Raw genomic sequence first — 27,821 nt, 5'->3', positions numbered from 1 at the left:
ATGTGGGAACTGAAGGAGAAACAAAGTTTAACTATGTAAGACATAAAGCTAGTCTATAGAAATTCTTTCAATCACCAGAGTATAAAAAAAGTAAGTAGAAATTTCAATTCATCAATGCCTAGCCAAAGTGGAAGGTCCGAGTAATAAAATGGAAGGCATATGATTGTCCATAATAGACAATTATTTTAAAATGCACATTTTTCTTTTTTTTTCTGTGTTGATGGGAATGTGGTATTGGAGGTTTATCAAATACGCCATTTTAACTGTAACTTGGAAAAACATCTTTGGAACATTTCAATTAAAACAATTGAAGAATTCTTCTATACATACTGGAAGACTCCAGATTTGGATGTGTAGAAAGTATACCTTATTTTGTCGTTTTAAAATTTATTGAAGAAGTAGGAGAAAATGCAAATAAGATTAATGGGAATACGAAACAAAGCAAAATATTAGCCATGAAACCAGTAGAAATTATTCTGAGGTCAAGAAGGAAATAGTAACAAGAGAGTTTTCAGATCATACCCAAAAAAATAATTTATAACGAGGAAGAGACAAATTTCAAATGGAACAGTGAAGATATTCTTAAATTACATGGTAATTTAGTTAATGAAAAGAAGTAAGTCATATGAACATATTGGGAAAAGATTTACATTTTTAGCAGATTTGACACAAAATAATAACCTTACCAAAAACTCATAATATGCTGTTATTAAAATATCAATAAACTGATTAATGGGCATTGTGAGACAAAATAATAAACATAAGAAACCATGTTCGTGGCTGGGCATGGTGGCTCACACCTGTAATCCCAGCACTTTGGAAGGATGAGGCGGGAGGATCACTTGAAGCCAGGAGTTCAAGACCAGCCTGGACAACATAGAAAGACCCTGTCTCTACAAAAAAAAAAATTAACTTTAAAAAATCATCCAAAAACTGAAGTAACAGGGACACCAGTTAGCAGTCCAACAGACTTCACATACAGAGCGTATACTTAACAAGGTTCTCCCTAGATGAAAGAGGTTTACCAATGGAAATTTACCACTAAAATGGCCAAAAAGTAAAATTCTCCAACATTAAGACATGCCAGATTTTCTCAGACTCCAGCCAGCTACATATTATGGCCCATTCTTATACACATTTTTCAGCTAATAGACAAGTTGCATCAAAAAACATTTAAAGCTCAAATGTCAACTCATAACTGTAGAGTTAACATATAAAGCCAAGATCTCTATTTTTTTCTGTCTACTTTAAATCTGCTGACTTTCCTACTAGTGTTAAAATAAAACTCACTGTTTATACTATTACTTATTCAAGGCTACTTAGAATTTTATTTTTCTTATATGATTCAGCCAATTCTAACTAAAATATAAACATTAAAAATTTAACCTTAAACTCATTTAAATCTAAAAAAGGATAAAAATGAGCTTTTTTTTTAAAAAAAAAATCAAACCTATAAAAATTGCTTCACCCAAAATTTTGGTCTACAATCTTCATTAGATTACCCATCAGAACAAATAAAATTTAGCCATGCACACAGTTCCGAATTTTGTCAAAAATATAATTTGGATCCAATCATCTTTTATAAACTGGTAAGTTTATAGTACTATCTGATGACTCAAATTCTAAACTAAAAGCTATAAGAAAGATTCGATCGTTTCTGTTTCTTTGGAGAACCCTGTTAAATGAACACAAGGCAAGTCTTATAGAAGTATGTTAGGGACTGAACTGTGTCCCCCCAAAATTTGTATGTTGAAACCTTAACCCACATTAATTCAGAATTGTGGCTGTTTATCGAGATACGGCCTTTAAAGAGGTGGTTAAGTTAAAATGAGGCAGGTACAGTGCCCATCCTTACCAAAGGAGATGAGGACACAGTGAGACACCAGGGGACACACATACAGAGCAGCAGCCGTGTGAAGAGGCAGCAAGAAGACGGCTGTCTGCAAGCCACGGAGAAGAGGCCTCAGAGAAACCTAGCCCTGCTGGCACCTTGATCTTGAACTTCCAGCCTCCAGAACTGTGAGAAAATAAATTCCTGTTCTTTAAGCTACCCATCTGTGGCATCAAGTTATGGCAGCCTGAGCAAACTAATAGGAAGTATATCAGGAAGTTAATTACTAAAAGTAATATGTAATTGTCCTCAATTTGTGATTTTTTTTTTTTAAGAGATGAAATCTCTCTCTGTCACCCAGGCTGAAGCACTGTGGCACAATGGCACAATCATAGCTCACTGCAGCCTCAAACTTCTGGGCTCAAGTGATCCTCCAGCCTCGGCCTCCACAGGTAGCTGGGACTACAGGTGTGTGCTACCATGCCTGGCTAATTATTTTTTACTTTTTGTAGAGATGAGGTCTCACTATGTTGCTCAGGCTGGTCTCAAACTCCTGGCCTGAAATGATCCTCCCATCTCAGCCTCCCAAAGAGCTGGGATTGTAAGCAAGAGCCACCACACCCAGCATAGTATTCTTTTTCTTAAAGAGGGGCCCTAAAAGTGTAATGTCACTTCCCACACAACCTGGCTCTGCCCCTGCTGACAGCCCTGTCTCTCTCTCTCTCTCTCACTGCTCCATTAACACCTTAAACACATTCTACTGGCGTGTCCACCCCCTGGTTGTAAAATGATCTGCTTGTGCGTCCAGAAAACTACTAGACTGTGCTCTCCTTGTGGACAGACTGCTTCTCACTGGGGCTAGTTCAATGCCTGGCACATATGGTAGATGAAAGAATGGGTAAAAGTACAAGTGAATGCTGATCTGAATACTAAAAAAGGATGCATCAAGTGTCTGCCAGTCTCTGCAGATATCCCCTTTATTTTTAGAGTTCAAGTTACAGATGATTAACATTGTTTGCATTCAGCTTGGAAAAAATAGCCCTAAGAATCTTCCAGCTACTGAATCCTGATAAAAACCTGAAGCAAGTGCAAAGCCAGTGAGGAGAGCAACGACACTTAAACATTTAACTCCCAGAGAGAACTTCTGTTTAAAAAAAATAAAATACAATAAACTACAACCAAACGCCAAACGAAATGAATAAAAGAAGACAAAACCTCCTCTTTTCTACCCATAGCTCCCCCGCCCCAAATAAACCCTTGATACTTCAGTATTATGTTTGCACAGGTTTGTAGATACACATGCACATGACTTATCTCTTTGATTACGTGTTTGGGTGGATAATGCCAGAGTGTCAAATACAGTACCCAGCAACCCGTCAAACACAGACTGTTTCCTGAAATGATAAGACACTCGAGTCTGAGATCAATGTTGTTGGATGTCCAAAATACTTTCTGTGAAAAGGCAGCTCTGAATTATAACGAAAGAGACTTGTGTGAGGAATTTGGAAACCATGCCCACTCATGTATTCCTTCTAAAATTCTCTCTTGTCTCTTGCGGAAAAATTATTAATACGTGCGTGTATGTGTATGTCCATGTGTGTGTGTGTGTGTGTGTGTGTGTGTGTATATATATATATATATATATGGAAAAGGACTGCCTTAGTAGAATCTATCACACACTGCTTTGACACTGCAGCCACTGTTTCCGTCGGAACTTTTGCAAATGGAACACGCTGTATTCTTGCCAAGAAAAATGAAAAGCGATTCATTTTCTATTACTTGAGGTGTAGAAGGGAGTTGTGTGCGCTCAGCAGCCTTTCCCACAATTGCCCACTTCTCACTTTCTATTTCTTTCTAAGCTGGGGTATTGGACAGTCCATCCTACCTCTTGTCCAACATGCTGCTTCTTAATCTTTTTCGAATGATGGACCTTCTTGAAAATATAGCTATTTTCTTCCCAGAGAAAAAGGCACAAACACAAATAAACACAGCATTTTGCATGCAATTTGGAGTCCTTCAAAGACCCCTTAATGCCATCCAGAGAGTCCTGGCCAGTGGCCCTGGGTAAAGAACTCCTGCCTATGGCAATCCCATAAGAAAGTAAAAAGATGGGCTGGCAGTGCAATGTGGTACCTGTGTAAGATGTAAAAGCTCCAAAACATTTCATAATGTACCTAAAGTTTTATCTAAGACAAAATTTTTAAGCAAAAAGGAATCGTTAAAAGGAGGAAAGGATATTTAGAATTCTAATTCCCTATATTAGTGCCTTTGATTGTTGAATTCTGAGTTGAGTCAATGTTATAGGGGAAGATCTTGGAAAACTGAACAAGTCATTACGCTAAAAAATGCATGTTATACACAATGTTTTAGCAACACATCTTTTCCAAATAGACGAAGAGTTTAATTTAAAGGGTTTCTTTACAAATAATATTGTCTATGGAGAAAGTTAAAGTATAAAGTGAACGGATAAATAAATCTCATTTAAAAGCAAATTGACACTTACCAAGATCACCAAAATGCAAATCTATTAAAAATAGACCGTGTCTTTAATGTTTATTTCACATTTATCTAAGTACATCCAGTTATTCCAAATTTACATTTTTATTTCACATCCTTGTATTCCTGATATACATATAACAGGACAAAGAACACTTTTGCAATATTTAGCCTGTAAAACTCTGCTTGGGGAAAGCAAGATTCTTGGCTGGCTTTTTCTGCTACATGTGTATGAACAGAATTCTAAATAACTGAAGTGGAAATCAACTGGTAAAAGAGAAAACTGACTAAATTTTTATACCACCAGAGGTTATTTATACTTAATTTTTCAAATGGTCTTCTAATTGTTGAAATACAGTTCAATAGGTAACATATCTTTGGGTGCTCCTTAAAATATTTCAAGGGGCGTCATTTGTTGTTTCTACAGCTCTTCTGATTACTGCATGAAATTGACATTAGCTACATATCGGTGATACTTAAATGTTGGCATTGTAATGCTGTGTATTCCACTATGATTTTTTTAAAAGTGGCAATCAACATTATTATCCCTCTTTTGTAAAAATATCCTGCCAGCTAGAAAATGAACAATTATTTCTTCAATTAGGCAAAAGAAAAGGACAGACCAGTACAATACAGTACTAATTTTAAAGGAAACAATCACATTGAATTAAAGACTTGAAATTTTTAGTTACAATTTTATGTAATTCAAATAGATCAAGATCACATGGTGACACTAGAGGACTGCGTGTTCATTCTGTTCAATGTTGCCCATGAGATCTTTCGTATCGCTAGTTCCTGAACCTGATTGACTGTTAAAATAGAGAGTGTTTTCAAAGGCACCCTCTTGAGGTAGGTGCACACGTCTTCTCTTGTAGAAGAAATAGGCGGCGAGGCCAGCACCCATTAAAATAAGGAGGACCACGACGACGACGGCTCCTGCCACGTTGGAAGAGGGTTTGACAGGATCCATCTTCCTTGAGTCAGCTATAAATAAATAAAATCATCAGTGAAAATACGGAGGAAGATAGAAGGTCAAATGCTGTGGAAAACAATACAACTTTCCTTGCTGAAACACCAACATGCATGAATAGTCTATCAAGGGACATTTGTCAAACAGAAATGCAAGACCTGAAAACAACAGTCCCTATGACATAAAGGATTATGAAGAATGTTTAGGTGATTATTCAGTTGCAAGAATACTTCATCTGCCTATGTAGCATAGAGCTAGCTCATCTAAGTTTTTATTTATTTATTTTTTTTAGCTTGCATAATTTTTTTTTGCATGTATCAGCAATTTATTATTTTTTATTGCTGTAGTATTCAATTACATGAAAAGATCCCAGTTTGTTGTCCATTCTTTTTTTTTTTTTATTTCATCTTATTGTTATGGGGGATACAGAATTGCAGGTTACATACGTTGCCCATGTACCGCCTTTCCCCCCAAGTCAGAGCTCCAGGCGTGTCCGTTACCCAGGTAGTGCGCGTTGCACCCATCTTGTAGGTATATGTCCCTCATCCTCCACTCCCCCCTTCCCGAGTCAGCACCTTCAAGTGTTACCATTCCCCAAACGGTGTGCAATGCACTCATGGTGTAGGCATACCCCCATCCCCTCCCCCACCCCCCACCTCAGTCTGATATCCGATTGGTGTCGTTCCCAGATGTGTATTTAGGTGATGTTCAGAGAAACCAATTTTCTGGTGAGTACATGTGATGCTTGTTTTTCCATTCTTCATCTAAGTTTTTAAACTACGTAAATCTTGCTTCAAAATAACTTAAGGCTGCTTACAAATGCATTATAGGAAGATAAATAGAATAGTAATAATGATGATGATACTTAAAAGCATGTCAAAAAATTAGGAAAAACAGAAAATAAGCGTAGTGGAAATTTGAACTCACAGGTATAATTAGTAAACAAATAGCATCCATGGGATTAATAAAGGGGTGACAGTTAAGCCACAAATCTCACTTTGAGTTTTTTAGCAGCCAACAAAATGAGTGACATAGGATCAGTTACCTAATTCAAGTTGTCTATAAAAATTAAAACAAAAAACTTCGCTAAGAAAAGGAAAACCCACAGGGATTCTTGAGGGAAATTTCTGCCATGGGTTCTCATAATGCAACTCTTCATAACACAGCAAAAAAAAAAAAAAAAATGCCTTCAATAACTTCTATGGTAAAAAGACCAATCTGACTCCAAGGCCTGTTTTTCTAAAGTTTCCTTCAAGGCAGGTTGATGACACAGTGACCCAGAGGTCGAGCAAGTCGACTGAGAGTGTAGGGGAGTTGGAAGAGATCACGACGGCTTTTAAAACAAACTGTATGGGTGTAGTATTAACACAGAACTTGAAATTTCATCACGGTCTTACCTTTTGTTGTAATTAATGTATGAGTAGGTTCGGCATCAACAACTGTTTGTAAAAAAAAAAAATTAATTAAATATTTATAAAAGCCCAGAATAATTGCATATAGACAGTAAATATTATTTGGGTCACAAATACATGGAATACTCCATTTTTGATTTATGGTGATATGATATGGTATGATGTGATATAATATGATATGAAATGATAGAAAATAATCTTTATCTTTCTCCATGTATCTGTCTGTCTACCTATTATCTATCTATGCTACAATAGCATCCTACAGCTGTATGGCAAGTTTGAACACATAGAAGATCTGAAAATGTGATTCTCCCAGTTGCATTTGAGCCACCGATACCCTTAAAATCTACCCAGTCTACCCATAAGTAAAGCATTCTAGGCTCAGGGTTTTGAAATTGGCCCACCGAAGTGTTACAAAGTATTTGAATAAAAAGTAAAGACTCCAACATTGCACCAGAGGGTATGGTGTCAGAGCAGAGTTAAAAAAAAAAAAAAAAGACAAAAGACCTGCACTATTTTTAAATGGTAGAACCTCCTGGGACAACAGGGTTAGTTTATCTAATTCATTTATTTAAATCTATTACCTAATTAATAATTTTATTTCTTGGGAAGGATATTAGGCAAGATGGAATGGTGACAAAATATCATTATGGTCTAGAAGGTGGGGCCTCATGAGCATGGAACACTATTAATTCCCCCAATCCCTTCCCTTTCATGGTCTCATACTCAACCTCAGAAGGAGACTGAGTTAGTCTATGACTCATTCCATAATCAATTATTTTTTTGTTGTTTCTTTTTGTTTTTTAGAGATAGTCTCGCTCTGTTACCCAGGCTAGAATGCACTGGCATCATTGTAGCTCATTGCAGCCCTCGAACTCCTGGGCTCAAGCAATCCTCCTGCCTCAGCTTCCCAAGTAGCTGGGACTACAGGTACCCACAACCATGTTTGGCTAATTTTTTAAATTTTTTTCTAAAGTTGGGGTCTCACTATGTTGCCCAGGCTGGTCTTGAACTCCTGGGCTCAAGCAATCTTCCCACCTTGGCTCCATAACCAATTCAGATTCCTCCCCAGAATCCTGGCCTCTTCTGGTTTGGGCTGGTGATTACTTTACCCACTTTCCCCTTCCTGTAGCAAAGCTTTGTAGAAAGGCTCTCCCGACTGCTTACAGCTTGGCAAATCCATATGCATGGATATTCCATTACAAATGTATTGATAAACCAAAATCATTATGTCACCTAAGCAAACAGGGAGTGTCTCTTGCTCACTCAGAGCTGCAGAAAGCAATGGATCACTGTGGGATGATGGATTGTTCACCGACAAAAAGCAAAAGCTTGCAATGGCCCTGTAATCGCACTATCGTCCCACACCTGATATCTTACTATTTGAAAGAAATGATGGCCAGGGAACATAGGCACCACATGACAAACCTCTTACTTACTTTTTGGTCTTTTACAAATATATCCTTTGTAGGAAGAACAGTGAATATTGTTCCAAAACCCAGAAGACGCATACAAAACGACACAATCATTGCGTTCACCAGAGGGATCTCCTGTGTTCCAGTTGACAAAGGACACTGGATTGTTGTTTGCCCAGAGCCACATCCCTGGTCATCACATAAAACCAATAAAAATAAAAGTTAAAAATAAGCCATCTTACACTTAAGTTCAGCTTATTTGTGCAAAATTTCTAAGCATATTATTTCATACTAGAATCAATGGTCATTTAAAACCAGGCTTTAACAGGCAAGACTATAATGACTATTACAGGGAAGGAAACCAGGAAGAATATGTTCATTATATAGATTTGATTGAAAATTTATTTCTAAGTAGTACAAATATTTACACTTATCTTTCCCTAGCTTTTTTTTTCCTGGCCTCCTCCCCGCCCCCCCCCCCAAAAAAAATAGAAAATGCTTTTTTTAAAGCTTCTTAAACTAACTTAGCTATAGAAGATATTTTTTAACTAGCAACTTTGAGGATAGGATAATATGAAAGTCATTTAAACTTTCAGTTCTTATCTCAAATAAAAATATGAGTTTGTATTTTCAAACTCATCACCAATTAATCATTATTTAAGGCAAGACTTTCTGGAAATAAAACCTTGTTTTACATACAATATTTTGAAATACACGTGATGAAATAATTTTTCCGCAAAAAAATTACCTTCAATATTTCTGTATAATCCGATCCAAAAATTCGTTTTACTTTTCAGTGGCTCAACTTGATAGGACAGAAAACTAGACTCAGCGGCACTTTCGATGGAAACCAAAGAAGAACCTGAAAGTATAAAAGATCAAATATAACGGATGTACATTTAAGTAGCTGAAAATATTTTTGTAAACAATATTGATAGTAAGAGCAAGAATAATCAACTCTTCTTAAGGGGAAGAATTTCAAAGAGTGGACGTTTTTCTTTTCAGAATTTTAGCTTCCATTCTGAAAACATGGTTTTTAAAGCATCATTTAAGTCCAAGCACTGAACTAGTTCCTGCAGGAAATTCAAAGATGAATAGGACATAGAACACGTCTTAAGAAAGTTATGGTTCAGTGGCCAGTAATAAGTTGAGAGTACAAACGAATATCATAGAAGAGAAATGAAGTACAATATGCTATGGATGTGTCAAATATTCACTTTAGGTGAAGCAACTAAAAGGGAGGATAAAGGAAATAGAATTTAAATAGAGGGCAGCACAGGACTTCAAGTAAAAAGGATAGAAAATAGTTTCAGAAAGAAGTAGTGGTAAAAGGAAAGGCAAAGAGAGAGGGAAGCATAGAACTTCTTCAGGAACAGAGATGGTTTGGTTTGGTGGGAACGTAGCACCAATCCGGTCAATGGGCCGAAAAAGACATGGGTTAGGTCTCCCTGCAGAAGCAGGAGACAGGTAGATATTTAGGGCAATGTGGGGATAAAGAACACTTAGCTTTTTCAGGCAGCGGAATGATGCAATGTACTATAGGACTATTAATCCAGCTGTTATGTATGGAACCATTCAAGGTAAGGAGAGAAAACTGGAAGATCAGATAGGTAACTATGGAAGTGACAACCCCTATTAGATTCGATTTTTGTTTTGTTTATTTTTTCCTCTTCTCCTTGCTTTTTTTCTTCTTTTTTTTTTTTTTAATTTCAGCATATTACAGGCGGTGATACAAATGTTTAGGTTACATATATTGCCTTTGCCCTGCCCAAGTTAGAGCTTCAAGGATGTCCATCCTTCAGACGGTGCTCACCGCACCCATTAGGTGTGAATATACCCATCCCCTCCTCTCCCCTCCCCCTGCCCAACACCCAATGAATGTTACTACTATATGTGTGCATAAGTATTGATCAATTAATACCAATTTGATGGTGAGTACACGGGGTGCTTGTTTTTCCATTCTTGTGACACTTCACTTAGTAGAATGGACTCTTGTTCTATCTAAGATAATACAAGAGGTGCTAAATCACCATTGTTTTTTGTGGTTTAGTAGTACTCCACAGTATACATAGACCACATTTTATTAATCCACTCTGAATTGACGATTTTTTTTTATTTCATCTTATTGTTATGGGGGATACAGAATTGCAGGTTACATATGTTGCCCATGTACCGCCTTTCCCCCCAAGTCAGAGCTCCAGGCGTGTCCGTTTCCCAGGTAGTGCGCGTTGCACCCATCATATAGGTATATGTCCCTCCCCCCCTGAATTGACAATTTTATAGTAAAAATCTATAGCTTTTTGATAACCAATACGTTTTTTTAAAGAATTTCATGCCTAACATTTTGCTTTGGACTTTACAAGCATTATCTCATTAAATTTTTACAACCACCTCCTTAATAGGTACTCTGTTATCTCATTTTATAGATAAGGAAACTAAAGCACAGAGGATAAGTAATTTGACGACATCCTGACACCAGTAGAGGGCAGAGTTGTGGTATGACCCAGGCTTTCTGAACCTTGAACGCCTGCTCTTAACCTTGTGGCTGTTTTCCATATTACTGAGTTCTGGGTCATTCCTTTAATGTCTGTTTTTCCTGCATGATTCCATAATCCATCATTAGGTGTATTTTATAGACATTTGTCACTTTGAAATATCTGTTACCTATTTTGAGAATGAGAGTAAGAATCATTCATTTTATTTACTGGAAAATATAGTCACCTAAAATTGCAAACAAAGCTTCTACATCTTCATTGCAAAATTTTTTTTTTTAAATACTAAGTAACATGAAGAAAAACACTTTTTTAAACTATAAAAGTCTAAAGCAGACATCAGGTAGCATCATCGGAAAGGACTAATTTTTATCCTGGCACATGACCGTTGGATGAAGAACCCTGAGTTAGGGCATAAGAAAAACGTAGTAAAAATAATTCGGTAAAATATTCAGTGGGATTGAACTAAGTGGCTCTTACACGTACCCTAAAAAGTTAACTTTGTTGGATATTTTTTATTTCAGGGGGAAAATCATTCACGTCTTCATCATGCCTATTTTGGTTTAGTTTTGTTTTTCTTCACAAATACAATAACTGGATATAAATACTTTTCTATTAATGGTGAAACAAAATGGTTCCCTTGTAAAGTCTGAGCTCATCCGTCATCAGAGGCGAGTACAATACTGTGCGTAACTGAGAAAGAGAATCCTAACAATTTAGAACATGAGGGTAGAAAGAAAGAAATACTTGCTCAGCAAATGATCTTTTTCTACTTGATTCTCTAAAATATTGGCACTAGAAAGTTAGAAATTACATTTGGGGAACATCATATTGACCATACACTGTTACAAAATAAATCATTTTAAAAAAACAGGTATTTTTACATTACTTGTGTTTTTAATGTAGGTTGTTATTAGTGTCGCAGGACTCCAGAATAGATGATGATGAAATTTTCTTTCAGGAAATGTGACACTTACCCATTCGAAGACATTCCAGAGAAGCTTGGCCCCAGTTCCTCGTATACGAGGACTCGATATAGTAGCAGTGACCATGGAAAGGAATCCACGCTGTGTGCGATGACTCTGGGCATCTGCCGGGCAGTTGGGGGGGCTCAGTGGCAGGGATTTCTGTTAAGAAATAGATATTTAAAATAAAACAAAACCAGAAGTCTCTGCCGTAGGTAAAATGTTTCAGTGGCTAAGGAAAATTTTATCAGCTATCATTATTAAAAAAAAAAATAACTTCCAATGGTTATCATTTGGAACTACCAGTTTTATTACTAGGTTTTCTTTTACTTTATCAGTTTTTTTTTTATTTTAAATACATTTCAATAGAATGCACTATGGTATTGTAGTAATCAATCACATTCATAATTAAGACTATAGTTCTATAGATACCTACAAAGATAAGTTTTGAAAAGTCACCCCAAAATAATTTGTAATTTTCCAGCCATTCTTTTCCTTTTCTCGGATCCTAACCCATATAACCCCTTCTTAACTATTAATGACACCTGTGATATAACTATATGCTATTGCTAGAATTCTAGGACTGTGTCCATAATATCACAGATTCTGATGAATCTACATGCATTCTGATACAATTCTTTTGCTATGGATATGTTGTCCACATCAAAAGTAAGCATAATGTCCTAGGGAATCCGTTATCATAGATTCAGAAGACAACCTCAATAATAAACATTCAGAGATTTATTAAAGAGTAGATAAACCCCAGAAATAAAGAAAATTTTCTATTGCCATGGTTTTAATCTATGTATGTCAGTTTATAGCCAAGACAGTCTTCGGTTAGGTGAAGGAATACATTTTATCTTATTCTTAGCTATCCAACATTTAGTAATATCAACAGGAGTATGCAGTAGCTTCTTCCGAAAATTTCAAATCCCCCAGTGGTTTTCATATATTCATTTACCGTCTGATTTTTTGCAGAGAAAATAAAAACTTTCATTGCAATGTGCTGTCTTCCAGTAGCCATCAAGGTCAATATAAACGCAGGCTGATTTCAGCTTGGGCTCGTCAGCCGCCCAGTTAGTGTACCTCACCCTCCATTTATCAGTCCACACGTACTCATTGTTGGTCTGCAAGAACAGAAACCACCGTGAACATGGAGCCCTGCTTCACTTAGAAAATACCAAAAGAACCAAGCAAGGAAGAAAGAGCATACTTAAGGCTGTGATTTGACATAGAATTTTGAACGTCTGAGAATAAAAGGAACCTTATAAATCATTTCTATCAATTCACATTCAGTAAATGCAGCCTTTCTGAAAAATAATGATTTCTTGGAGATTCCCAGGAATACATCCTTGGAAGCTGTTTTGAAAAACACTGACTAAAAAAAAAAAAAAAAAAAAAATCTATGTCTTATTGCATAAAATTCTCTTTTTTGCAGGCTCTCAGGGCAAAAAAAGAAGTTTTATCTTCATGATAAGTAAAATATTTCTTATATAAATGTTGAAGTTATAATAAAAATTAAGTAATTTTCATTAAATTCATGGATTCTTGAGGAAAACACTAACCTCTTTTGATCTCATTGTTCTGCTGCAGAAACAGCACCAATGATAAATGACGTAGGGTCACATGGGTAGTCAACATAGGAGCCTAGGTCTCTTGGTTTCTAGTTAGGTGGGTTTTCAACAATATGAATCATGATGTCATCTTTTAAAAAAGCAGATTGCTTTCTTCCATTTGCACACTTAGTTTTTTATTGAATTTATGGTCACATACCAACTAATTGATAACATCAAAAATATTATTTATCAATAATATCCTTTTAACCATCTAAAAGAGATTTTACAGGTAATGCCTAAGAACAGATGATATATAACATTAATCAGAGATAACTGAATTTTTAAAAGATTCAAACAATTATCCCCCTTTTAATTGCATGATGTAATTTACCAAGCCAATTACCAAAGAGCCATCGACAAAATGAAAAGCATGTGTTATCTCAAGTTAGAATTACGGAGTTTTCTTCCGTGTTTAATCAAATAATGCTTGCATAATCATTAACTCCATAGTCATGAGAAAGATACTAATACTGTTTGTCGTACGTATTGGTAGAATAGAAAACCATTTAATCTTTAAAAAAATAAATAAAAGCCTGTTTTGAACTCATAGGAGAATTGTGAACATGTCTGCGAGAGGGAATGAATGATTTATCAAACAACTTAATTATTCAAAACATAGTCAACGGAGACTTAAAAATGTCTTGCCTAAGTTTAATCACAGAGCTCATCACAGAACTACTTACTTTTAAATATTCACTTCCCTACTTAGGAAATACCCATTGCACTAAGTGTAAATCTCTATCTCTGAACCATGGCATTGGAAGCTCCCTAAAATCTGACACTGACCTACTTTCCAGTTTTACCCGCTTCTGACTTTTTCTCTCTTCCTGACACTCCTTCTTTATGTTCTGCCATCTTAGAGTACACCTACAAAGTTTGATTTTCTCTGAGAAACTCTCTTGGTCTTGGTCCTCCTCCCCTGCCCCAACTGGTCCCTTTTCTCTCTTCCTATAACTCTTTGTACATAGTACACTTCTATTTGCTATATCTGGTATTATCTCTTAATTACTTGCTGACACACCTGTATCTTCTACTAGAAAGTTTCCTGGTTGGCTAGCTGGATGGATGCATAAAGAGAAGGTAGTTGATTGACAAGGCATCAGAGAAGTCTCATTTTAAGAATATTTTGGTGACTCTATCACCATTCTTAGGTCCTCACCCCACCCCATCCTCTGCCATCCTTTCTTTCTCTGTTATAGAATTCAGGGAATTGACTGCAATGAAATATTTCTCACACGTGGATGGAAGCTTCACCATCTTAGGACCTATAAATAACTCTAGAATGGCTCATCACAAAAAATAAAAAGTATCCCCATCACCAGCCACTAACTAGGTCCCTGGGCTGCCTTCTTCATTCCCGTGGCATAGTTGTAATCCTGACACTGGAAAGAGATAAGTGAATTAAGAAAACTGTTGAGATCCAGAATATGATTTTCATAGTCAAAAGCAGTACGAGACCTAATAGCAGTTAGATAATTGTTATATATCTTGTATTACATATGTATATATTGTAATAGCAGTTAGTTTGATTTCTGACACACATCACGAGCTGGCCAGATCCCTGAAGGTGTTGGATCCTTGAAAGATTGAGTCTTACGCATGTCAGTACCATTCACATTGCTCAGGACTGTTTCTTACAAATAACAAGTGTTCAACAGGACGGACAGAAAGAGAATCATATCCAACCACAATTTATCAATCATGTCAAGTTGCCCGTGCTTCCAGCATCTTACCAAGTTACTGTTCAGGGCAATCCACACAGGTTCCTTAAGTGTTTGCATTTGCATCCACACAAATGCATTACTGTAGGGATCCAGGATGCTGGCGATAAGGGAGGTGTGAATCTTGCAATAGTTCTCTGCTTCATGCCATTGAAATTTAAATTTCATGAGCGAATAGCTGCTTTTACCATATTTAATAAAGCCATCTGTTGGAACTGTGGCTGGAGCATTAGGCAAGGACGGGTCTAGAAGTAAAAAGATTATTTTCATTAGCATTAGCAAGAAACATTAATTGAGTACCCTCGGTACCTGACGACTATATCATATCCACCAGAAAAATAATCAGAATAGTGTAAATACAAACTTTCAGGCATTAAAAATATTTTCATACGCCATTTCACACCACAAAACAAAGCTTTCTTTTTTAATCAGTATGCCTGATTAAATTAAATAATTTCCAAACTGTATTTAGAATATTAAGGTAGATATACAATCAACTTTCTCAACTAAAAAAAAAAAAAGTATTGCAAATTCAATATAATCTAGTATCTGGATGAAAGAAAAGCCACAGTTTAATGCCACAAATTAAAGAACATTGATCATTGTGTCATTACTAATCTTTATTTTTCCATCTAGGTCAAACGTCAATGTCAAGATCAGTCTTTCTCCCCCACCCCCCTACATTTGCTCCCCTCCATCCATGAGTTTGTATCTCTTTGCACCTGTGAGTAATGCACCTTCAGGGGACTGGTTTAGGCTCTGCAGTGAAGCCATTCACAAATCCCTGGTTCATCTAACATCGATCATAAGATTAAGCCTCACTCCTGATGATTCCCTATGCCCTTCACCTGGACCCTCCATATCTTACCCAAATTGACCCAGGGGTTGGAGCCCCTATAAGCCAGAGTTTGCTTCAGCTTCTATCTTCCCTCCCCAACCTCCTGGCACGGGTTTCTTATCACTGCGTCACGCCCACCCGTTCTCTGGGCCACTTCATGTCAATATCACAGTGAAGCACTTGTTTCTCTGTGATGCTGATGCCATAGGACAGAGGTCCGTAAACAAGAAACAGATGATAAAATCTGGCCTGTTGTCTGTCTCTGTAGCCCATGAGCTACAAAGGCTTTTAAATGGCTGGGGGAAAGTGGGGGAATCAAAAAAGAATAATACTTCAGGGACATGTAAATATTGCATGAAATTCAAATTTGTGTCCACACAGCTTTATTGGGCTACAGCCACCTTCGTGTGTTTATATACTGCCTGTGTCTGTCTATAACCACAGCAGAGTTGAGTATTTTCAACAGAGACTGGATCATCCACAAAGCCTAAAATATTTAGAATCTGGTTCTTTTCCCTGGTCTAGGGATGTAGATATCCTTGTCTGTCAGTTTTTGTGTTGGCTACTTCTCCAAGGTGCCTTACTTCATACCAGCTTGACTCAGCATCTGCCTTGCTACAGAAGCGCTGAACTTTCTTTTGATCATGACTGTGACACAGTAAGTTTATTTCAGCAAAAGGGAGGGCCTCCTCCCCTCTCTCCTACTGTTGCTGCCCTCTTGTGTTGGTATAATATCATTAAACCAGGAGACCTCAGCCAGGAGCCCTACAATGTTACAGCCTGGCTGGAATTGAACGATTTAACAATTTCCCAGCTTTGGGAGATCTGGGCTTGCCTTAATGCCATTAAAAAATACTTGGGCCATTCAAGGCGACAAATGAAGTTTGAGGTAAAGCTAAAAAAAAAAAAAAAAAATGTTTTATGAAAGGCAATATACAACTAGGAAACTTAGCTCTTCTGTCCAATTTGCTTGTTTATAAAAACATTCATTAAAAAATATATAAAAAAATGAAAATATTGAAAGATTATTTCCAGGTGGTCAGATCACAGGAAGCTTTTTTCTCTTCCTTATGTGTTTCTGTATTTTTTAAAATTTTAGCAAAGAATATGTTTTACATAAGCTTTAAAATAGCGTTTCTTTGTTCTAAAGATTTTATATATATAGATATGTATATTTGTAGAGGTTTTAAAAAACGCAGAAAACTATAATGAAGGAACTAAAGTCTCCATAATCCCACTCTCTGAAGATAACTACTATTCCCATTTTGATGCATTTCCATAGTCTTTTTTATTCTTTTTTCTAAGGAGGTGGGGGTTGCTAGTGTTTTTTGATCATTTACAACTTATAAAATTTCATATGCTTCCTTTTTTCAACTTTAATATTGTGAACCTTTCCTTAAGTCATTAAAAATTGGCAAACTACATCAGGTACAGTGGCTCACACCTGTAATCCTAGCACTTTGGCAGGCCAAGGCAGGAGGATTGCTTGAGCCCAGAAATCTAAGACCAGCCTGGGCAACATAGCGAGACCCCCATCTCTAAAAAATAAAATTAAAAAATTGGGTGGGTGTGGTGGCACATGCCTGCAGGCCCAGCTACTTGGGAGGCTGAGGCAGAAAGATCTCTTGAGCCCAGAAGTTTAAAGCTGCAGTGAGCTATGATCATGCCACTCACTGTACTCCAGCCTGGGGGACAGAGAAAGACTCTATCTCTTTAAAAAAAAAAATTTGCAAACTACTGGCAAAACATTCTATCACTTATGTTTATAAAAAGAATAAAAAGATTTTAAATAAGCTTATCAATCACCATTCTTTCCTAGAAGGAGTTGTCCCCCTTGGCCTAAAGAACAGAGGTATAGACGGTATGCTTGGTACTACTGGTGGCCTGAGATTCTTGTGCTGTGGGGCACAGTATAAAGAGAAAAGTGACATGACCTTTGGACAACTTTTGGATTAGGAGAAGGTTAGAATTCCTGCAGCTCTTATCAATTAGCTGAAAATATGTCATGTGATTTTTAGTCATTGTCATGAGTTGACATTAGTTCTCTGATTCTCCCGAAAGTATAGAAAAATCTATTAAGTCTGAGAGAATAAGTACCTTCCAATTCAAACTCATCCTCTAAGAGCTGTAGGCAAGATGACAGCAACACTACCCACCCTCCATCCTGATGTCTAATCTATTTTTAAATTTCTAACCCTTTTACGTAGCGAGACGTTTTTATTCCAGTTGCACGAGAAACTAAAATGTGTACAACCACCATCATCTTGATTCACAGTAAATATCCACATGCTCCGTGTCATTTTCATTTAACCATATTCAAGCTTCCTAAGATGAAAAAAGCAACCCTCAAATTGGATATCTACATTTTTGAGGCACAGAATACAGAGCAGATAATGAGGCTCATATGATGCTTTGTGCCAATGATTCAAGAAAAAACTGGGAGTTGAATTGAGGTGTTCCTACTGTGACATTTAAAAAAGGTACAGGTAGGTGTTAGAACTCAGAAAACAATACCCCAAAATGAAGGCCTCAGAAGCAATCTCAGAAGCAAAAGTTTTTCTCTGACCTTTCCTGCCCTTCTGTCTCTCAGTCCCATTCTCCCCCAAGGCTGGCCACAGAAACTAGAATCCTTCTATCCCATGGGAGTTCATAGACACAAGGACGGGCCCCTTTTCTCCAAAGCCAGCCATAAAACCTAAAAATATTACTGTAACCTCCCTCCCTCACCTCTCTGTGTAAAAGCTGGCCATAAAAAAAATTATCTGACCTACCTTATTTGACTGTAGGTCAAAAAATCCCCCCCCCATTCCAGAGAGGGTCCTGCCCCACTCCAAGAAGGAAGGATGCTGCACACAGAGGCCAAGAAGAATCTAGACAGACAGGCCTTGCTCGGTTAGATCAGACCCTTGTTGTCCAGTCGTATTTCTACACAGCTGCCTGTACTTTGTTGAACCTAAGTATAAAAATGGACAGTTTCCCCTGCACCTTTGGGTCTTCACTCTGAAGGTTCCTGTGTCATGTAAAACCATGACCAAACACCTTTGTATGCCTTTTCTCCTATTAATTTTGATTTTCAGTGAACCTTTAGAGGGTGAAGGGGAAGTTTTTCCCTTGGCTCCTACGTAGGCAAATGTTCCAGATTTCTAACAAAATTAGGAAGACTTTCAACATCAAGTTTAATCTGCACAGGATTGCCTGCTAATGAATGGGGGAGCAGACTCATGAGCAAAGTATAGAAAATGTCACCCTTTTTGTCTGTCACAGGCTCCCATGCATTAAAGTCAGAATCAAATTTATTGCTGTGCAAAGGAATGATATATTTTTTAAAGTGCATTTAAAAACCCAGCTCTTCCAGGCAGGTGAGGTTTGGTAGAACCTACCAGAAGGTGTATGGCATATGTAGCCACGCTTACTGTCACACGTGTCGTCCATCCATTTTCCTGCTTCATTCGATTTGCCTCCGATGATAACCACACAGTCAGCCTATTTATTTACAGAGAAAGAAAAAAAGTCTGCATGAACAATTATTTAAGTCAATTTATTACCACACCAGCAAAAATCTCTCATTGTCCCTACCTTCCAAATTTTAAGATCGTCCTAATTTATGGTACGTTCAATCCATCATTACTTTCTACCCAACCATACCCACTTTCCATGCAGAGCCCCCACATTTGCATTCTTGCTATCTGAATTGAAAACCAAACAGATTTGGGTAAATTTTGGAGATAGTCTTGAGAAACTTTGCTGTCAGAACTTGTATTCATCGCTATCAAAGCTTAGAAACCAAAGAAACCAGGAAAATACAGTATTCTCTCCATACGAATTCTCACTATCTAAACCCAGAAGTAGGCACCCTAGTATTAAAGGGAAATGAGCACAATCTCTATTTTTCATTGCTAACTTAATTAATTAATTTATTTATTTTGCTAACTTAATTTACGGAAGTATTACTAAAGATTCAGAGATAATTGTGAGTATAGCTAGAAAGTTTCACACCTTATCTATAGTCTTATAGGGGAGTACACCAGGGCTAGAAAAATGCTGTATTCATTTGGTTATGAATGTGTTTGCAATTCCAAGATTCCACAGGAGAGTCTATCAGCCAACAGTCAACCCAAAAAGTTATAAAACCTGCACCTGCTTGAGTGTTCATCCAGTGTGAGATGAAGATTTTGATTACAACATGCGCCGGGTTTTTGTAACCTATCATTAATAATAATTATAGCTTATAATTATTACAGCTCATAACATTTGACACTGTTTTATGTACTGTACGTGCATGAATTCATTTAAATTCACACCCATCTTATGAGGTAGGTGATATGATTGTGCCCATTTTACAGACGAGAGAAATGAGGCAAAGGGAAGTTAGATAACTTGATTGAGGTCATACAGGCAGTAAATGAAAGAATTAGGATTTGAACCCCAGCCATTCAGGTCCCCGGAGCCTGGCTGCCAAGCTACACAGTACTGCTGCCCCATGAGCGAGGAATGCCTGGTGCCCTGGGGTCAGGAGGCCTCCCGGGCTTCTTGTTAATAAAGTTCAACACAGGAAGGGAAGATTGGGTATTGTTTTTAAGGGAGGTACCACCTGGAACTTCTCCATCATGCCACAATGAAGAGAGTTAGGCCAGCAAGCCAAGAGTGTAGAGAAGAAAGATGGAAAGAACCTACATCTTTGATAATATTGAAGAGATGTATTGTATTTCACCCATTTTAAGACAAACATTTCTCATATATTAACCTTTCTGTGATGAGATATGCATACCATAATCAGTATGTCAGAGGTTAATGGACAGCTATTCATTTTCAGTGGCACATACAATAACAGTGAATTTTTCAGTCAATAGTATCTTAGATGAAATGACATATTATAATTAGCCTTTCAGACTCTGGACTTTTTGTTATGGAGATAATACAATTTCCTTACTGTTTATACTGGTTGAGCTGTGCTTTTCTTGTACCTACGGCTTTGATTGTCAGTCCTGATACACACTCGTCCCTCTATAGGACTGAGTCGCCCCTGCTGTCATGGAAGTGGTTAGGGGTATGGACACAGTGACCAGCTTCCGGGAATTTCCTACAGGTTCAAGGACACGGACTACCCCATTGGCTACACCTGCCCCAAGTCTTTTAGGAGGTTGGTTTTTTGATCATTTAAGTTGCACCTCAATCTTTCATCCATTTCCCCTTCCTTTTGAAACTTATATATATGAAAAATGCACACTTAGACTATACACTCTCTTTCTCACTGTCTCTCTCTCACAGACACACATACACACAGACACACACACACACACATCCTTGTCAAGCTCACACAGAACATTCACCAAGACAGACCACATTCTGGGCCATAAAACACACCTTAACACATTTTTTTTAGAAATAGAAACCATACAAACTATTCTCTAAGACCACAATGGAATTAAATTAGGAAACAGTAACAGATAGCTAGAAAACCCCAAAATACTTAGAAATTAAAGAAAATGTTAAGTTGGTAATAATATACCAGTAGTGATACACAAAGATCACAAAAAATAAAGGGAATGTATTTGTCTGAATAAATACAGTGGCATAAGTGAAGTGTCACTGTGGAGCGAGCACAGCTTGGACCCATCCTCTGAGCTATGGCTAATCCCAGCCTAAATTCCCATTACCATCATTTTGCCAACCTCCCTGCCTCCAGCATCCTTGTCCCATGAGCCTCAGCTACCAGGCACTCTCCATCCTACATTCCAAAAGTTCTCCACTCATCCCCATTTCCCTTTTGAGCTATTTTTACCCTATATTATTCTGGCTCCAAGTCTCTGCTCTACTCCAGAAAAACATGCTTTACAAAACAAGCACGTTTCCACCACAAAACACATATGAGAAATTTTCTCCCACTCTCTTTCCCTAACTGTATGTCATCCTCTCCATTTTTCAAGTCCCCAAATTGTAATGAAACATTTTATGTGTTTTTATTTCATTTTTGTAAAATATAAACTTTATATGTTCACATGCACTATGAAAAAGTTTAGGAATAAATTCAACAAAAAATTAAGTGTCTTTTTTTTCCTGGAGGGTGAGATTACAGATTTTATTTCAAGTGTTTGTTCTGACTATGAGTGAAGCTCCGAATGGAACTGAGTTTCCCTACTTGTCACTACCGCCACTTCCCCAAGCCGAAGAGTTCTTAACTCAACTGATACCCCTTCCCTCAAGGTGGGCTCAGTTTAAAACGGTTACAATCTGGAAGAATGGACCAGATCAAGGAGCACTCTGGTAAATTTCTCGCAGAAGATTAATCAGTAATATGATGGCTCTATGCAAGCTGATAGTGTAGACAGAGGTGACCCGAAACTGATATTTACATCTTCATAAGAAAGACTGCTTCTTCTTCCACCGGGGTAACCTTTCCCCCAGTTGGTGTAATGAACTCCTCGCCCGTCCGTCCAAAGGAACGTGTGCTCTGAATTGACATCATTCAGCCCGATCCAGGCATTAAAAGTGGAGTCTTTCATGTGATAGGTAAGAAATGCTGAAAGAAAGTTTCACAAAGTAATTTTAAACTTCCAGGGCTGATACTCCAACGGTGAAAACTATTTCAAATAGATTAATGTCAAAATACTGAGTATGTGATTCATGTCTTTATCGCTATTTAAAAGCACTTACCGTGAAAACAAACGCATTCTAAACTTAGCATTGTGTTATCGCTTGAGCCTTGGACTTTGGTAAGTTTCTTAACAATAAAAGTCTAGGTTTTATCTAGGCCACTGCAGATAGTCGTGCAAGTTGCACCCTGCCTAAGGACATCAGGTCAAGAGAACCAAAGAAAACTGACGTCCCTCCCAAGCCCCAGTGTGAATTTTTTGCATCCCAATCTGGGTGCTGGTTTCCCACTATCGTATAGGACGTGGCATATTTTTCTATTCATAAAAAGTCATCATATGGGCTAGCGCTGTCCTGCTTCTATAAATAAGAGAATCTGATTCTAATAACTAGAAAAGAAAAGGCTCTTACCCCAGAAAAGTTCTGAAAAACAAAAACTGTTTGTCAATATCAGAAGCATTAGGCTATCAAATGATCAATATCTCGGATTGCCAAACCAAGAGTTACCCAACTGGGATTCCTCCTGGGCAGGTAACCCCTAGAGATCAGTGGCTACGCACTGAGTGTGCTTGGACCCAGGGGGCCATCTCGATGCTAAAGGGCTCACATCATTGGGTGACAATATTGAACAAATATGGCTTCTTGCTTCCAGTCAACTCTGGGGCAGAGAGGATGGTGCCCCAAAGTTGACTGGAAGCAAGAACACCTAAAAGCCATAAAAAGTTTGATTGTCCATGTTCCCCTCCCTTTTCCTTAGCCCACCTCCACGCCTCCCACAGGAGCTGCCTTCTGGGGCCAACACCAGTTCCCCAGCCATTGGCTTCTAGGCAGATGAGCAACTACCTATTCCATAGAACAACAATTTGCAAACGTGTATGCTTAAATAGGAAATGGAACGACTGAGCACTTGTGGTTACTAACACCAAATGCAAAAGAGAAGTCCACAGAGATAAAATTATCTGTCCATTCATGAGCAAACAATTCCATGGACGAGCCATGGCTATATGCTTACTCTTTCTGTAGCATAGAAAAGGCAGCAGCCACCTTGCTTAGAGACTCCATTTTTCTCAATTAACTAAAAATTTAACAAAAAAACAAAAACTTTGCTTTGGACACTTTTAGAGAGAGAAGAACATGGGTAGATATTTATTTTGGTTTTATTTTGTTTCCAAAATAAGATCAGAACTTTTGCCATGTCCCCCGACTTGAAAGGAAATATGGAAATGCTCCACCTGCCAACATTCAGCGCTGACTTCTTCTCTGCCAACAACCACAATAAGAATTCAACAACGTGTGCCTGTTTTGCCAGGAATAATGTTATTGTATCTGAAAATTGTTTCCTTCTGCACATCTCTATTATCCAGGTTCAATTCTGCTATGCCAGGAATCAGCACTTTGCGGTTAAGAGAGGAAATCATTGATTGTATTTCTCTGCTGGGTAAGCCAAGCCCCAAATGGGGTAGACAGAGAAATGCGAACTTTGTATTCTTGTATTGCGTCCTGTGGTTTGACCCTTTTCTTTCAGTGTCTGGCAAACTGCTCAACTTGTCACAAGTCCTTAGTGAGAAGCTTGGTTGATTTATTGTATAGCGTGTTCTAAGTGAGCACATGGCGGCATCTATAGAGTGAAATAAACATTTGGTGGAGCACTGTGAAGGTTGCTAGTGTCTTTTTTCTTTTTTGCAACACATCATTTTTTTTTTTTTTAGTAAATGATTTTGGAAGTTAAAGAATCTCAGAACCAAAAGACAGCTTAGGAATATTTAGTCCGCATCTCTCCTACAACATCCTCATAGACAACGAACAATGATGGATTAGTACCTTCAATGCTAAGTGTCAGCCAATATATGTGACCCTATAGTGTCCGTCTGAGTACCTTCCAGTTTGAGCATTTTCACAGCCCTTTAGAAACCTCAACCCCATCACAAAGCAGTTCTGTTTCCTAATTTTGAGCCTAAATCCATTTCCCTGTAACTGCCACTCACTGGTCCTAGGTCTTCCTTCTGAGGCCACACAGGATAATCCTTCAAAGCCCATGTTCTCTCTTTTCCAAGCTGTATAACCTGAGGCTCTTTCAATCATTATTTGCTTGCAGTGGCTCCAAAACCCTTCATCAGTTTATTCTGAATCTCCTGCACTTGGTGGTCAACATCCTCCTTAAAGCGCAAGTCAAAATTTAACCTCATACCTATTGCAGCGAAGGCAGCCCCGAAGAGACCATGCAAAAGTGGTTAAGTACCTTTCTTTTGACGACACTATAATGAATTTTACAATCTGCTATATGGATATGGAGAATTTTTCTCCTTCATAGCTCCGGCTTATCTTTACAGTTTAACAAAAATTTCTCCTCCATTTGTCCAAAGTTTATATTTAAAATGTCAGTTTTATTGTATGACAAGTTATATGATCAAGTGACTAGAAGGGCAGTAAATGGGAAATCGGTAATTTTTTCATCTTATTCTTAGACGTACTCTTCTTTGGCTCTCTGGAGAGAAAGAGGGTGGGATTTAAACTAGACAGACCTAGGTTTGATTCCCAACTCCACTGCTAAGCGGGCAAGCTCCTTGACTCACGGCTCTCTGAGCACAATTTCCCCATTCACAAAAGGGAGGACTAGTACCTGTCCCATAGTCTTTCTGACAACAGAAAGGGACTTTATGTAAAAATCCCAGCATGGTGCCTACAACTGAACAAAATCCAAATAGTTTTCAATCATTGTTTGATTTTTCCCACCCATTCCTAGTTTTTACTCTGAAGAAAACAAAAGAATCATTTACTGTCAGCAATATGCTACCATTTGATGGGCAACACTACATATTTCAATGCACCACTGATTGCAGAATGGCCTGCATACCTTGCTCTTTTTCATTTTGTATGGATACCAGATTTCCTCCAAATCCTATGCAAGCTTTTCGTGCCTCTTGCCAATTTTTTCTTTCTTCTTCGGCAAATCCAAAGATTTTGAAACACTGAGATGCAAGGAAAAAGAAAAAAAAAAACCATAAGGGTTAACCAAAGATAACAGAGTTACCTCTGCAGAAATTGAAATTAATCATGAAGATTACGGCTAAATATAAAATTTTCTCACAACCAAAGTGAGATTTTAAAAAATGATGTGAGTTTGATGACCCACAAACTTTCTTTGCAAAGGTTTGATTCTACCTTGGGATAAAAAAGTATAACTATTTGGATAATATCTCAAGTATGCTCTAAATTTTCATAGAAAATTTGTCTTGAGAAGCGTCACCTATTCTGGCCCAAAATTTTCCAAAGTAATCAGGTAAGCAAAGGTTCACTCTGAGCTGAAAGATTTGCATTGTCATTCTCCATACTGATCAATGCCGAGATTGCAACTAATTCTCCGAGTACCTTGTTATTGTAAAACTTCCAACCGTCTTTACAACCCGAGGGGACCGAGGGTGTGGTGGGCATCGCCGTGGCATTGATGCTGCTGTTATGTCGCTGGCAAATGAAGGCGTTTGGATAACCACAGTTAATATCATTCCAGAACCCTGGCAAAGAACAGAATCGTTCCATTAGATTTCCATGTTTAGGTTCAAAACACTCTTTTTCAAAAATGTATTCATATTTTATATTTATAAGAATTCTCAGAAATGACTTAGACTATAATTAAGCTTTATTTTTACATAAGCGACTAGAAGATTCCATGCAGTCCTTTTGCCCTTTCACTTAAACTAATAAAAGTTCTACTTTATAGAGAGCTTTCTGTGAACCAAGCATGTACTTGGTTTTACAGATACATTATCTAAATAGTAATAACTAGGCCGGGCGCGGTGGCTCACGCCTGTAATCCTAGCACTCTGGGAGGCCGAGGCGGGTGGATCGCTCGAGGTCAGGAGTTCGAGACCAGCCTGAGCAAGAGTGAGACCCTGTCTCTACTAAAAATAGAAAGAAATTATATGGACAACTAAAATATATATATACAAAAAATTAGCCGGGCATAGTGGCGCATGCCTGTAGTCCCAGCTACTCGGGAGGCTGAGGCAGTAGGATCGCTTAAGCCCAGGAGTTTGAGGTTGCTGTGAGCTAGACTGACGCCACGGCACTCACTCTAGCCCGGGCAACAGAGTGAGACTCTGTCTCAAAAAAAAATAAAAAAAAAAAATAAATAGTAATAACTAATAACAATCTCAAAATACCTAAACTATATACACTAAGTATCTGTGTAGTATTTTAGGTGTTATTATTTCATTTTATCTCCTCAATGACAAGTACATTCTGTCATTATTCACATTTTATGGAATAATAAGGAGCTGAAAAGAGAGATAAAGGAGGTAGATAAACATATTCTGGATATTTTCCTGAAATCAGAACATGAAAAATGTTTCATAATTTGAGGACCAAGAAGATTGACTATAGCATTTATCAGTGTAAATGTTAAGCATCCATGCTCCTTACAAATTGAATGGGTTATGCTGCTAAAATTAGAATTCTCCTTTATTCTCTTTTCTTATCTGCCTGGCTTAAGTGCACAACTTGCTACTTTCAGCCTAGGGATGTAGGAAATGACACATCACACCATGAAGCAAATTCAAGAATATTTGTGTATTGTCTACCTGAATTTGAATACATGGTTACACAGTTTTCATCCTCATTTGCAAAATTGGGTTCCCCTGTGGCCCAAGACACATAATCCACCTTGCTTCCATCCATCCAGCTGGAAAAGAAATTTCAGGCATTTTGCAACAATCCAATCATTAGAACAATTGGCTACAGTCTACTGGTGGGAAATGACAATTCAATCCAAAAGAGGGCATGTACAGAGAATGGTGGGAAAACCCCAAATGCTTGGGTGTTTGGTGTGTCCCCTGGCACTGTGCTCTTCCGTGGCAACCCTGATGTCTTGGCTAATCTGTCTTTTCCCTCCCTGGAAGAAATTACCTTTAGTCCTGAAGTGGGAGAAGAAACAGAGATCTCAATTGCTCTGGAAGTGAGTCAGAAACAAAAATCCTCCCACAGTCCTCCTCGGGCATGATTCCCACAACACAAAACCACCCACGGAGAGGTAGAGGACCTAGAATTTCTCATTAGGCCCATTCTCTGATTCTGATGTTTACTCTGGTTTCTTGTAAAGCAGGTGGGCCGATGCTTATTTTCACAAATTTCAGAACTTCAGAGACTGTGAGAGCTGGCAAGGACCATAAGATCATAGAATTTGACCTTTTCATATTAGAGATGATAAAATGGGTGCTTGTCCAAAGGAACATGAAACATTTCCTCTTCTCTAAAGATAGTAACCTTGGGTTTATGTCTCTGTTGCTGCTCAAGGATGGCAATAAAGTCCTCCAGAATATATGTGGTTAAAATATCTGTGCATGAGCCAGGAAGACAGAGCTGTTCTTCAAATTCAGAAGAACATATGTATTAATGAACAAGGAAAGTAACCCCCCAAATTTACTAAATTATTCACTCTCATAGCTTTACCTGGTTCCTGTATCTAATGGAAAAGAATC

General features: G+C 37.8%; 1 protein-coding gene across 1 annotated transcript in view; it reads right to left on the bottom strand.

Annotated features, from left to right (window-relative positions):
- Positions 1-4,354: 4,354 nt before the first annotated feature.
- The window catches only part of MRC1 (mannose receptor C-type 1), an 81,419-nt gene continuing 57,952 nt past the window's right edge, over positions 4,355-27,821 (bottom strand). Inside the window, exons 19-30 of the mRNA XM_069458964.1 lie at positions 26,925-27,025; positions 25,717-25,859; positions 25,202-25,316; positions 22,110-22,276; positions 19,137-19,239; positions 14,931-15,163; positions 12,543-12,708; positions 11,594-11,743; positions 8,873-8,986; positions 8,149-8,313; positions 6,695-6,736; positions 4,355-5,311 (exon numbers count right to left, since the gene is read on the bottom strand). Of these exons, the coding sequence (XP_069315065.1) occupies positions 5,061-5,311; positions 6,695-6,736; positions 8,149-8,313; positions 8,873-8,986; positions 11,594-11,743; positions 12,543-12,708; positions 14,931-15,163; positions 19,137-19,239; positions 22,110-22,276; positions 25,202-25,316; positions 25,717-25,859; positions 26,925-27,025 (1,750 nt within the window). The 3' untranslated portion in view covers positions 4,355-5,060. The remainder of the gene's footprint in view (positions 5,312-6,694; positions 6,737-8,148; positions 8,314-8,872; positions 8,987-11,593; positions 11,744-12,542; positions 12,709-14,930; positions 15,164-19,136; positions 19,240-22,109; positions 22,277-25,201; positions 25,317-25,716; positions 25,860-26,924; positions 27,026-27,821) is intronic.

This window comes from Eulemur rufifrons, chromosome 25 (genome assembly GCF_041146395.1).
Source record: "Eulemur rufifrons isolate Redbay chromosome 25, OSU_ERuf_1, whole genome shotgun sequence".
NCBI lineage: Eukaryota > Metazoa > Chordata > Mammalia > Primates > Lemuridae > Eulemur > Eulemur rufifrons.
Note: the sequence above shows the minus strand (reverse complement) of the source record. Positions and strands in the feature narration are given on the sequence as shown.